Source organism: Procambarus clarkii, chromosome 58 (genome assembly GCF_040958095.1).
Source record: "Procambarus clarkii isolate CNS0578487 chromosome 58, FALCON_Pclarkii_2.0, whole genome shotgun sequence".
Taxonomy (NCBI): domain Eukaryota; kingdom Metazoa; phylum Arthropoda; class Malacostraca; order Decapoda; family Cambaridae; genus Procambarus; species Procambarus clarkii.
Genome location: NC_091207.1, coordinates 8364965 through 8378999, shown reverse-complemented (window position 1 = coordinate 8378999; position 14035 = coordinate 8364965). Strand labels below are relative to the sequence as shown.

At 44.7% G+C, this 14035-nt stretch overlaps 1 protein-coding gene across 1 annotated transcript in view; it reads right to left on the bottom strand.

The window, feature by feature from the left end:
- The window catches only part of LOC123767963 (importin-4), a 75244-nt gene that overhangs the window by 42519 nt on the left and 18690 nt on the right, over positions 1-14035 (bottom strand). Inside the window, exons 4-8 of the mRNA XM_045758173.2 lie at positions 7358-7534; positions 6921-7037; positions 3796-3930; positions 3250-3492; positions 2443-2562 (exon numbers count right to left, since the gene is read on the bottom strand). Of these exons, the coding sequence (XP_045614129.1) occupies positions 2443-2562; positions 3250-3492; positions 3796-3930; positions 6921-7037; positions 7358-7534 (792 nt within the window). The remainder of the gene's footprint in view (positions 1-2442; positions 2563-3249; positions 3493-3795; positions 3931-6920; positions 7038-7357; positions 7535-14035) is intronic.

Below are 14035 nucleotides of genomic sequence, written 5' to 3'. Positions count from 1 at the left end.
CAACCAGGGAAGGCACCCAGAGGCGAACCAAAACAGATTCCTGCATGGGGTAAAACCAAGAACTCTTCCCAACAATAACAACAAATCACAAAAATTTCATGAAACTAGTGCCTGTCAGCGCCCTCCCACTTCGTTTGTGGGGAGGGAGGAGGCGTAATGGGTCAGCCGGCCTGCCCCACATTCAGTTCTATGATGATGATGAAACACAGACACCCTCAGGGAGGGAGGGTGTCAGGAGCCTCCAAGGCTCACCCAGAAACTAGCGTTTCATAACATTCAACACTGGTTTGTTGCGGGGAGGGAGGGCAGGGGAGCCCCAGCAGCTTCCTGACTAACTGCCCATAGAGAAGGACAATAAAGTGCACTTACCAGGGAGCAGGTAGCACGACTGGTATCTATCCAAAGATGAAACCGCAACATACGACCCAAGACAACACAAGGCCGCAGAGGACCAGAGACCTCCACAACACACCTGGCTGCCAAGACTGATTGACTGACTTTCAAAACCCCGCACCTGAATATTAGCCCAAAACATTGTTAGCAAACACAGCCATGAGAGTGACATACTTACAGACATCATGGGTATGAGGGTAAACTACACGCAGGCTAGATTTAAAACACACTGCAGATGACCTAAGAAACACGATATGGAACAGAAAACCAGGGAAATCAGATCAACCCCACAATGAATCCACTGAAGCAGAACCGGTGGCAAGAAGGTAGCGGTGTAAAGCCGCCACCAAATAAAGCACATGATGCACCCCTGGCCGAGCCAATCAAGCATCCACCACCAAAGCACCCCCTCCGGAAGCCAGCCAACTCGTTCTTCATCAGACGAGGAGTCGGCAGCAACCTAACAAAATTCCTACCATGTCAAAGGAACAAAACCCCCGGCACTCGAGAAGAGCATGAAGCTCACCAACCCAACAACTCGAGACCAAAGAAAGCAAAAATACACCCTCTAAAAACAATTTCAAACTGAAGAGGCCACTGTAACGAGAAAAGAAAGAACCCGGTCCAGATACAAGGCAGGCTCAGGGGACGCAAACAGGCCAGAGGTGAAACGAAGCAAAGTCTGCAAGCCAAGAAAAATCGGGACTCTTGTAGTGCAACCAAAAGGCCAAAGCTAACACAAACTCAGTAGAGGCTGGATCCATCTAAGGGCTAGATCCCTCGGGAAGAACCAAAACTGGTCCAACAGGGTTGAAAAAGGCACAAGGCAAAATACCGAAACATGAAGTATTATGCAACCGAAGACTAACGAGATTCGGAAACACACCCGGGAAAGAGTAACCAAGGAATCAAAATAACAGTGACAAAGGATAGGCAAGATCCTCCATGCTAAGTAAAATACCCTCTGCAAAAAGAACCAAAGACCAAGAGTTGTTGACGGGCACCCAGAGACCCATGTTAGGCGTCCCACAGCCCCAAAAGTCACAAATGAAGATTCAGTGGCAGAGCCATGCTTTGCACCTTATCAGTTAGGCATCCTCCCAAACCAAAATATGTTAGCAAAATACACCTATCTGAGGAGCGAAAGACCACAGAACCCTGGCTGGAAGCAACGGCTCAACTATCTCTACGTTCAACATGTTAACCCTTAGGGGGTAATTATCGTCTATTGACAACCCCTCGAGTAATGCAGTCATCATACGATGATTTAAACAATTATTGCCTGGGATTTACATGTATGATGCATATATGGCTATAATACCTCTCTGTGGATGTAAATAATTAAAAACAAGGGATAAAGCAATCAGTGAAACATCCAAAGGTAAAACAGGAAGCGTTAGCAGACACACAGCAAGAGGTTGTGAGAGTTTATGAAACACTATTCTTGGCAAATACATTAGAGTGGACCTTCAATCTTCTGGCTCTCCAGATTATCCAACCAAAATTAATCCAAATGGTACATTAATAAATAGTAAATTAATAATTCAAGTTTTTTGCTAAAAATTAACACCACTCCTATATCATTTTCTTATCAAAATACAGAACAAAAGAGAAAATGCAAATGTAATGATATGAATATAGTTTTGGGGCACAAAAAAATAAAAACCTTTAGAATTTCAGGAACTATGGATTAAATTAAATAGAAACAAATTATAACAAGAAATGAATCGATCACACTATGGTGATTCAAGAAAGTAATCCCCCTTGAAATTGAAATAAGTTTATTGAGGTAAAATGCACACAAAGGGATGAGGTAGCTCAAGCTATTCTCACCCCGTTCAGTACATCGTGTTAATACATACATATAAACACATCACAAACAATAAACATATTACCAAACATTCTGAGAGATAAACATCTACATTTCCACCTAATCCCCCTTTATTCAGAATAATCAGAAATTCTTAATATAGCACAAAATCCCATAATACAACTTCACATTTGATGAAACAATGTCAAACATTAGTTATACCAAAAAAGTGCTCATACCTGGTTTTCATTAGTGATGCCATGACATATGCACTGCAGGAGAGGATGGAGGTGCTTGTTGCGTAGCGTGTCTGCACAACCCTCGGCCACCATGGCCAGAGCTAGGTATGCACCCTTTACCTGCAATGTGAAATTAAATGATAAACTTGTCATAAAAGACTTCCCAGCAGCACCCACCATCACTTCATGTGATTATGTTTTGAAATATAATCAAAACAATCCCTTCCCTTCATCTGAAATATAAACAGTATGCTACAAGCGGGGCCTGACGGCCGAGTGAACAGCGCTCGGGATTCGTAGTCCTAAGGTTCAGGGTTCGATTCCCGGCAGAGGCGGAAACAAATGGGCAGTTTCTTTCACCCTGATGCCCCTAGGTACCTGGTAGTTAAGATAGCTGCTATGGGCTGTTACCTGGGGGTGTGTAACAAACAGGAGGCCTGGTTGAGGACGGGGCTGCAGGGACGCTAAGCCCCAAAATTAACTCAAGGAAGATGCATGTAACTCAAACTAAACAAACTGATTCTACCTAGACGTGTTCCCCACCGCTTCTTGTGCACTGTTACCTTCATTTCCTATACTCTCACTATGGTTATCTCAGAAATAGGTAGAGCATTTACTCGTAAAAAAAAAAAATCTGCAATCTAAGTGATTATTGATAGCAAAATTTTCTTACAAACTACAATAAACAATTAGGCAAGACACACTGAGGGCTTTATGATCAAAGTTAGTGGGTCTAAAGGAGACCTTTCCACAACTCATCATATGCACCAGTCTATGGCTTGTGAGTATTCATCACTGATAGATTACCTGATGGGGGTTGCCACTCTTCAATGCAGGCTCCACATGTCCCATTAGACAAGGCAAGAGCTTGTCCGGAGGCAGGTGCAGAGCACAGGCATCTAGTGTCTGGGCCGCAGCATGCATGGGGCTTCCTCCCTCTCCTTCGTCCCCGCCCAAAAACCCGAGGCAAGACTCGTCTTCGGTCTCGCTGCAAGCTACACCAAACATCACCGACACTAAGGGTACCACAAGTTTGTTCTTCAGTATGTACTGAAAAAAATATTATTGACAGATGAAGAGCCAATTCATGTAGAAAAGTGTTAAAATTATTAATAGTAATATTTAAAAATTCATAAAACTTCTGTAAGTTGACTACAAAACACTGCTATTTCAAGATGACATCTAGTTGGGACAAATGAGGAGGATGACTCTTAAATTCACTAAATTACATACTTTATTTTGTAACATTCCTTTGAAAACTGAGAGAAGCCATTTATCCAATAAATGGAAATTAAAGACAAAATCGATAAACAGTATTATCCATATAAAATACACATTTAAATGTGGTCTTACCTTCTTCTTAAGTCTGGTTATATACCCAAGGAAGGTGATTGCTTTTACACGAACCGTTTCTCCTAGAGAAGCGTTCCCACTAACATCCAAGCACATCTGGATGACAGGACGCAGGTGTGGAACTAGTAGGGCCACCTACAAACAATGAGAGAGAAATTAATATTAGAAATTAATAAATTTGTCTCTGTCGTAACTCAGTCGATTAAGGTAGCGTCTGGGATGCTTTCGGACGCAGGTTCGAATCCTCGTCACGGCCCTTGTGGATTTGTTCATAACCTATGAATTAAGCTCGACTTCTCAAGAGAAATTAATATCTAATTTATCTAATTTATGGACTTTCATCTTGGGTGCTGCATAAACGTGCACCAGAGCTGAGCATTCCACATTAATATTCCAGATACCCTTGTGCACAGGAATCTTAGCAGATATATGGTAAAAGGCAAACATAGGACCAATCTATAAAACTGGTAGTCGAGAGTAACCTCTAAATTATAGACTTGTATCACTATTATAGGCAAGTGTGGTAGTCAAAACACTAAAAAAAAAAATAGTTAAAGCCAAATGGGTTGAACACCTAGGACAACAAAATAATAACACAAGACATAGTTTTCAAACAGGAAGATTCTGTGTATTAAAATCTACTTAGTTTTTATGATAGAGCCACAGAGATACTACAGGAAAAAGGTGGTTGGGTTGACTGTGTATCTGGACCTAAAAAAGGATTTGATAGTCCCCCACACAACAGGCTGTTCTGGAAACTGGAACATGCTGGAGGGGTGACAGGAAGACTTCTGACATGGATGAAGAATTTTCTGACAGACAGATGAGAGCAGTAATCAGACACAATGTATCTTGTTAGTATTACTAGCAGAGTACCACAGGGTTCAGTTCTTTCACCAGTAATGTTCATTATCTACATAAATGATTTAATACAGAATTATATGAATATGTTTGCAGATGATGCTAAGATACTGGGGAAGATAGGAGATGCCAATGATTGTAATACCCTTCAAGCTGATCTAGATAAAACAGGTGCATCGAACATCAAGTGGCAAATGGAATTCAATGTACATAAATGCCATGTTATGGAATGTGGAATCAGAGAAAATAGGAGACAAACAACTTACAACTTATGTAGACAGGAATTACAGAACTCTAATAAAGAAAAAGACTTAGGGGTGGTTTTGGATAGTAAACTGTCGCCAGAGGAACACACACACAACATTGTGCGAGGAGCGCATGCGTCGCTTTCCAGATTCAGACTTGTTTTTAATTACACTGTATGGATGGTGAAATACTTAAGAAACTGTTCATGATTTTTATGTGACCAAAACTAATATACAGCAGTTGTACGGTGCCCAAATTTCAAGAAACACATCAATAAACTGGAAAAAGTGCAACGGCATGCTACAAAACGGCTTTCGGTACTGAAAAACAAAAGTTACGTAGAGACACTAGAAGCATTAAACATGCCAAAACTAGAAGATCAAACAAAATAAGGCGATATATCACCACTTACAAAATATTAACAGGAATCGACCAAATTGACAAAGAGGAATTACTGAACAAATCAACAAGGGCCATGATGAGGGTTCTAACCTACATCCGAGAGGATCCCAGACGTGTCTTAATCCACTGTGCCACGACACTCAAAATAATTGCAACCGGGAGTTCATCTGCCCTCACATGGATCCTGCTCTCCGAGACACAAATCAAGGTTTTACACAATTCCCTGTGCACCCGGGCTCTGTCAATAAGCTGTTATACCTCTTCACTCTTACTTCATGACACAAATCACAATAAATCACACAGAAAGCACAGTCGATTAAGGTGCGTCTGGGATCCTCTCGGATGTAGGTTCGAATCCTCATCACGGCCCTGGTGGATTTGTTCATTTGATGCATCACACTTTGTACTGTCAAATGTTTTGACCGTTATCACAGTCTCAAGGACTTCTAAATGTCTAATACTGGTGCAATAAAGTGGAAATATTGAGTGTATATAGTGAAAACAATTCATAAAAATTTGTATATTTCCTGAAAAATAAAACCTTTTTGTGCACATAAATGACACTAAAATGTGACAGTACTGTATATTAAGTTTATAACAGTTGTATTATAATAAAACATTAAGTGACCACATACTGCACCACATCAGTAAAAAAAAAAATGGTTGTAAAATACGCATAGATACTGTAAATAATGCCGCAAAAATAAATTCGCAGCAACTCGGGCTTCTTCAAAGCCGCGCCTGACACTCTCACTCGAGCGACGAAAATCTGTGACGTCATCGGCCAAGTTCTCGGCTCATTTATGTCATTGGTAAGTATAATTTTTTATATATATTTTTCCTGTGCTCAGGATTCAATTTCTTTCTTTATTATGCACCCCATACCCATCTCGTGGGCGGTGGTGTAAAGGATTACAGAGGCACATAATCGGTTCAGGAACTGAACCCTCTAGTTCATTTAGCTAAGCAAATAACAATATTTGACGCTAGTTACAAAATTATCAGGAAACACAAATAAACATGTTTATAAGAAGACAAAAATTTTGGGATTTTTTTTTTTTTTTTTTTTTTTTTTGCGCCTGGCGGTGTTGCAGGCCAAAAAGCCCTTAGCGACTTAAGGGTTAAGAACAACATCAACAAACTGGAAAAGGTGCAAACACATGCTACCAAGTGGCTCCCAGAACTGAAGGGCAAGAGCCACGAGGAGAGGTTAGAGGCATTAAATATGCCAAAACTAGAAGACACAAGAAAAAGAGGTGATATGATCACTACGTACAAAATAATAACAGGAATCGATAAAATTGATAGGGAAGAGTTCCCGAGACCTGGAACTTCAAGAATAAGAGGTCATAGATTTAAACTAACTAAACAAAGATGCCGAAGAAATATAAGAAAGTTCACTTTCGCAAACAGAGTGGTAGATGGTTGGAACAAGTTAGGTGAGGTGGTGGTGGAGGCCAAAACCGTCGGTAGTTTTAAAGCGTTATATGACAAAGAGTGCTGGGAAGACGGGACACCACGAGCGTAGTTCTCATCCTGTAACTACACTTAGGTAATTACACACACATATACGAAGAATCCTCTTCCAACACCATATCAACGGTGTTTTGTCTTACCTCACACTCTGCCAGAACATCAAATAATTCCATGGCTTCTGCTGCCTGGTCCTCATCACGAGTCAGGAGTGCCTTTATTGCCTCCAGAACTTTAGGCAAAAGAGATTGGAATTCAGTCTGAAAAGTAATAATTTACAGACTTAAGAAATCAAGGTTCATTTATTTACATAATGAAAATTTGGTGAACATGGAAAAGTAAATTTGTAAATTGTTGACAAAGCTAACGCTATAGCCTGTTTTTTCCTTAGCCATTACTGTAGTGAAATAATATATTATTTGAATTAGGAGTAATATAGCTTGCAGGAAATACATGAACTATTACAGTTTAATGGAATAAGCTACAATTCTATTACAAAAGCCAAGCATATCAAATTAGCTAAACTTTTCATCCAGCCAAGTTTTTGAAGAACGTTCAACAATTTGTTTATCAGCCTTACTATATTATCTTGGTCAACAAGAGGTGCAAAGTTGGTGAGGGCTTGAATGGTGTGAAAGGCTGTCGGGGATGCTGTGTCGTCGAGGGTGGCCGAGAAGAAGTGGAGGAGGTGCCGCAGATGAGGCATCAGTTGCTCACCTGCCACCCCACTCACCACACTAACTACGTACACTCCAAGCTGAAATGAACACTCACTTATAATATCGATAACATTGTGAGTTTACTAAATAAAAACCGTACAATACCCAGTGATAATAAATATTAAGGGTTTAATCGAGAAATAAAAAGGAAATATCAACCATTTCTACAAATATATAACAAACAAATCTTGTGTCAAAAATGTCTTAACATACTGAGTGGGTTTACAGAGCATTATCAAGCATTTATATTTTACATTAATATTGTTTACAAAACCAATTTTTTTATATTGAAATATTTGCAAATGATCGCTCTACAGTAGAAAAAAAAACAGCGTTGAAAGTAATGAAACGCCATTTTCTGGGAGAGTCTCAGAGGCTCCCCGGAGTTATCCAGGCTGATATGGATATATTAGCTTTCTGGCATCAGTCAATGTGCATTGAGTTCTTGGAAACCGGGAACCACGAGCCAGAACCTGGCCCCCCTCAGAGAGGCACGAGAAGCAATGGCCTATAGATATCCCTATGTGGTTGGGATCATTCTATGTCTGCCATCAACCAGGTCTGGCACCCAAAAAGGTAGGTGCCCCAAAACAAACCCCAATTCTGGTGAAAATACAGTATTGCTACCGAAAGTCGAATGAGTGGATAGAACTCCCCCAAACTAAAATTAGCAAACGAGCATGACATCACACAGTCGCGCTGTCGTCTGCACAAGCCCCCCCTCCCCCCAGACTCTCGCACTGGTGATCCAACTGTCAGTTCTTAGGCTAGATGTCAAAAACATGCAAAAAACACCGCTGACTGGAGGGAGGGAGGGATGTCTGGGAGCCTCCGGGACTCGCCCAGAAAATGGCATTTCATTACATTCAATGCTGGTTTTCTGAGGAAAGCCCAATAGATTCCCTGGAGCTAACTACCCAAACACAAGGACTTACCAGGGAAGCGGTCAGTCTTCGCGTTGAAGAGTGAAGTCAAGACAACTGGCTGCAACACAGGCCCTACCAGGTTCAGAGACATGGACAAGGTAGCAAGCAACCAGGAACCCTGTTCGACCTTCAAAAGCCCTGTACCCAAATGTCAACCCAAGACATGTTGCCAAAAACGGCAACCAAAGCATCAAACTTATGAACGTCGTGGGGCACGAGGATAAATCGCAGGGTTACTAGACTTAACCCTGTGAACGACAGCTTGCTGAACGCGGAAGAAGTAACATCAATACCAAATGCAAGCTGGAATGGCTCTGCCAGCTCTGCATAATACAAGACAACAGTATTCTGCATAAGATGACGGTCCTGGAACAACCATGAATGGAAGGACAAGACACCCCTACTAGAGACCGAAGTACATCTATGCAGTGATAGGAAAAAACGAAAGGACCGCCAGGAAACTTCATACTGCCGCCAAGATGAAGCATGCAGGTGGGAGACCAACAACGAAGCCACCTGCTCCCCATACAAGTGATGATAGACTCGAGTCAGAAACTCCAGACGTGAAGACTCGAGGAGAACAAACCAGCCTCTTACTGGGTTGGACCGATCTGCTGAAAGAAGCGAAGCCATGGGAAGACCCTCGGGTTTGGACACCAAGCAAGCAGTGCCAGAAATCAAGGACGGGCCAGCCACCAAAGGGCCAGAAGGGCAACTTTCCCCTGGTAAGTCTCCAAGCGGGCCAGGACCTGGAGCAACAGCTGAATCGAGGGAAATAAGTACAGGTAACCCCACCTCGGCCAGTCCTGTCTGAAGGGGTCAACCCCGACAGCCTCACAGTCGGGGAATGGTGCCACGTATACCTGGAGATGCCTCAACTATGCTGATGCGAAGAGATCCACTTCTGGAAGCCCAAACGTCCGGAAGAGCCAACTGAACAAGTTGGCGTTGACCGTCTAATCTATGGACAGGGGAATGAACTGGGACAGGCCGTCCGCCAGGATATTGGACACCCCCCTCCCCCGAACGTGAACCGCCAGAAGAGCCAAATCCCGAAAACTCAGCAGACGAGTTACCTGAAGCGACCAGCCCCAAAGAGCCAAGGAGCGCATCGAACCCCCTTCGGTTCAGGCAATGAACCATCAGGAAGCAGTCCAAATGGAGCCAGATCCTCCATTCACGAGCGACCCAAATCCTCTGGAGAGACATCCACACAGCCGCAGGCTCCCACACCGCACTGTGAGCGCAATGGAAAGATGGACCCCACCGTCCCTGGCCAGCCTGGTGAGCACTGGTCACAAAGCCCCAGCCAAGAGACAACGCATCCATCAATACATCAAGCTAGGGCTCAGGTAGGCACGAAGGCCCTGAATCCCAAAAAACCCAAAGAGAGAGTCGGCGATGCAGAAATCGACACAAAGCCCCTGGAGGCAAAACCCAGCGGTCGCGAGAGGTGGAAGGGATGTCCCCGAAGGAACCAGACGAAGCCACACCAGACCCGGCAGGTAGACCATCATGGCAAAGTTCAGGCTCCCGCACAAACCCTCGAGCAACCGCCGAGTGACCAGGGAGCCCCTCAGAAACAGATGAAGGCGGGAACGCAAGCAAAACACAGTCGCCTGGGCAAGACACAAGGAAGCAGTCCGAGCATCCCACACAAGACCCACACAAGACCCAACCAAGACCGAACCTGAGAGGGAACCAGAAGGAACTTCCACCGGTTCACCAAGAACCCGAACCCGGCGAACTAGGAAAGAACCAAATCCCTGGTGAGCACACACACGGACTGGCTGGGAGCCCAAACCAGCCAGTCGTCGATGTAGGCCAGAACCCGATCACCTAACAGATGCAGGCGAGTCACCACGACCCGAGTATTGGGTGTGAAAATGCAAGGCGCCAGGTTCAAGTCGAATGGAAAGCAATGAAAGCGGTAACGTTGACGCCCCCCACAACAAAACCTAGCTAATCCCTGAACTTCAGATAAATAGGGATGTGCCAATGTGCGTCCTTGAGGTCCAGGGATACCATCCAAGCGTCCGGCTCGAACAGAAAATGAACCTGGGACAGAGTAGTCATCCGAAAGGAGGGAAAATAAACCCACAGGTTCAGACTGGACAAGTCCAGAATGAACCGGAGGTCCGCACAGTCCTGTTTCGCGATTGGAAACAGGTGGGAACCCCACCTGAGCCACAAGGTCATTTCGACCACGCCCAAGCAAACCCACTCCGAGGTGACCCGACAGAGCACAGAAGAGGCCTGCCCTGCCAGCCCTGAAGCCCCCGAAGGAGGAGCCACCCAATGCCACCGCACGCCACATGAAACAACACAATAGCCAAACAAATTCTGGGACCAGGCGCGAGCAAACAGAGCGAGCCTCCCCCATCGCCTTGTTAAAAGGACGAACCACGGAAGGGGGCAACGCACCAAACGAGAACCTAAGCAGCGCATAGGGCGATCCCTGCGCCGACCAGAAACACGACGGTATCGAAGGCTGCACCTGCACCGAATCTGGCACAACTAGCCTACCACGACAGGAAGAATCCCAAGCCCTGGCACAACCCTTCTGGGAAGGCCCCCCACGACCACCTGGAGGACAAACAAGTCCGACATAGGACGGCAACTAGCCGAAGCTGCCTGCAGATACTGCACAACCGCACACTCTGCAAACAGCAACGGGCAAAAATGCAAAGACAACCTGAGAGCCAGGGCCTAAGCAGATTCCAAGGAAAAAGCAAGCACCGCCTGCCAACACGCGAGCCGAGAAGCAAAATACTGCAAAACCACATCCTGCAGGAGTGTGCATACAGCTTCAACAATGCAGACGACGCACGCACCGCCGAGGGCAACGCACCAGACCCAGAGGCAGCTCCAAGCTCCTCCACATCCAACTCAAGCCAATCCGAGTCCCAATAACCAACACGGGGCAGTCTGGAAGCAACAAACATATCGCGTTGCAGCAACCTAAACTGAGCATGCAACGTGTCTGCTGCCTGCACCCTCATATTATGTTCAGTAGCTTGGGTGAACTGGAGCACCTACAAAGAACAAACATCGCACAACTCCAGGTCAAAAGAATCACCGACCCGACAGGCAGCATGGCGGAGGCAAAACCGGTTACTGTCACCCTGAGACAAGGTGACAGAGCAACCATCAACCTTGCACGAAGCTAGGGTTGCATCCATTGAACCACAGAGGCCCCTCAGCGTTTCCCAGGGCCCTCAGCCTTGGTATCAAACGAAGGGAAGCCCAGGCAGGGTACTGTGAACCGGCGCCCTAACTACCGATCAAACTTCTAAAAGCTGAACCTCCAGGACATGCCCACTCACTGGGGCCTAGCAGAGGGTACCACCAAGAAGACTGATATGGTTATATATGCCCAATAATTAGATAGGGGGCAACCAACTAACGCAAATGCCCCCATAAGGCAGGAAAACAAAAACAAAAGAAAAACCCCACAAGAGGACAACGTACCCAAGCGGAACAGAGCCGGTTGCTATAATAGGTGAAAACTAGCTGTGCAGTATCCCGCATACCTACCAGTGATGAAAACTACCCCTTTCCCAGAGGCAAACAACAGCAACAAAAAATCCAGCCGACCGCAAGGGTGGCCAATTACCGAGCAGTAAAAGACACAGCAGAGGTACATCACAAGGCAACTTGTTGAAGGTGGCCCCAAGGACAGTACTAACTAGGCACCTAGCGAAGGAAACCCTAGGTACATGCAGCCCGAGTACCGTAGAATATTACTCCTGGCTCACACACCACCTGTTGTATCAGACCACACCCAAGGCACAGAAACTGAAACCAAAGCAGGAGCCAGAGGCGCATAACCTGCCAATATCACATCAGCCAAGAACTGACAGTTGGATCGCCAGCACGAGGGTCTGGGGCTCACCCTTTCCCCTCCCGGGGAGGGGGTAGGTTGCGCAGACAACGGCAGTGCAATGTGATGCTCGTTTGCAAATTTTCGTTTGGGGGGTTCTGTCCACTAGTTTGGCTTTCGGTAGCAATATTTTCACCAGACTAGGGGTTTGTTTTGGGGCGCCTACCTTTCTGGGTGCCAGACCCAGTCGAAGGCAGACACAGAATGCTCCCAACCACATACGAGTTTCTAGAGCTCATTGCTCCTCGTGCCTCTCTGAGGGGGGGCCAGGCTCTGGCTCATGGTCTCTGGTAGGAAAGAACATGCACATTGACTGATGCCAGAAATCTAATACATATCAGCCTGGATAGCTCCGGGGAGCCAATGGGGCTCCCCCCGAAAAGGATCGGAAAGTCAATTATACTGTTAGAGCTCTACATTGTTGTAAAGCAGGGGGTTAAGGTTGGGATATATGTTGTTGTAAAGCAGGGGGTTAAGGTTGGGATATATGTTGTTGTAAAGCAGGGGGGTTAAGGTTGGGATATATGTTGTTGTAAAGCAGGGGGTTAAGGTTGGGATATATGTTGTTGTATAGCAGGGGGTTCAAGTTGGGATAAATGTTGCTGTAGAGCAGAGGGGTTTAAGTTGGGATATATGTTGTTGTAAAGCAGGGGGTTCAAGTTGGGATATATGTTGCTGTAAAGCAGGGGGGTTCAAGTAGGGATATATGTTGCTGTAAAGCAGAGGGTTCAAGTTGGGATATATGTTGCTGTAAAGCAGGGGGTTCAAGTTGGGATATATGTTGTTGTAAAGCAGGGGGTTTATGTTGGGATATATGTTGTTGTAAAGCAGGGGGTTTATGTTGGGATATATGTTGTTGTAAAGCAGGGGGTTCAAGTTGGGATATATGTTGCTGTAAAGCAGGGGGTTCAAGTTGGGATATATGTTGTTGTAAAGCAGGGGGTTTATGTTGGGATATATGTTGTTGTAAAGCAGAGGGTTCAAGTTGGGATATATGTTGCTGTAAAGCAGGGGGTTTATGTTGGGATATATGTTGTTGTAAAGCAGGGAGGGGGTTTATGTTGGGATATATGTTGTTGTAAAGCAGGGAGGGGGTTTATGTTGGGATATATGTTGTTGTAAAGCAGGGAGGGGGTTTATGTTGGGATATATGTTGTTGTAAAGCAGGGAAGGGGTTTATGTTGGATATGTCGTTCTAAAGCAGGGGTTTATGGTGGGATATACGTAGTTGTAAAGTAAGGGGTTTATGGTGGGATATACGTAGTTGTAAAGTAAGGGGTTTATGGTGGGATATACGTAGTTGTAAAGTAAGGGGTTTATGGTGGGATATACGTAGTTGTAAAGTAAGGGATTTATGGTGGGATATACGTAGTTGTAAAGTAAGGGGTTTATAGTGGGATATACGTAGTTGTAAAGTAAGGGGTTTATGGTGGGATATACGTAGTTGTAAAGTAAGGGGTTCTCAACATAAGGTATTCATACCAAAGGATGAGAACCATTGTTCAAGTCTATGTGATCATCATCAAAATATTTGGAAAATGATTGCCATCTCTGTGATAAAAAAAATTCTTGAAAAATGTATTCATGAATTTTCAGAGCAGATGTAACTTTTATCCATGATTGCAACATTCTCCTGTTCTGCTCCATGATCGGGGTTATTTTCAATATCCTCTGCAAGTTGCAGCACCAAATATCAGTATACAGTACTGTATTCCTAAATCAATCACAAC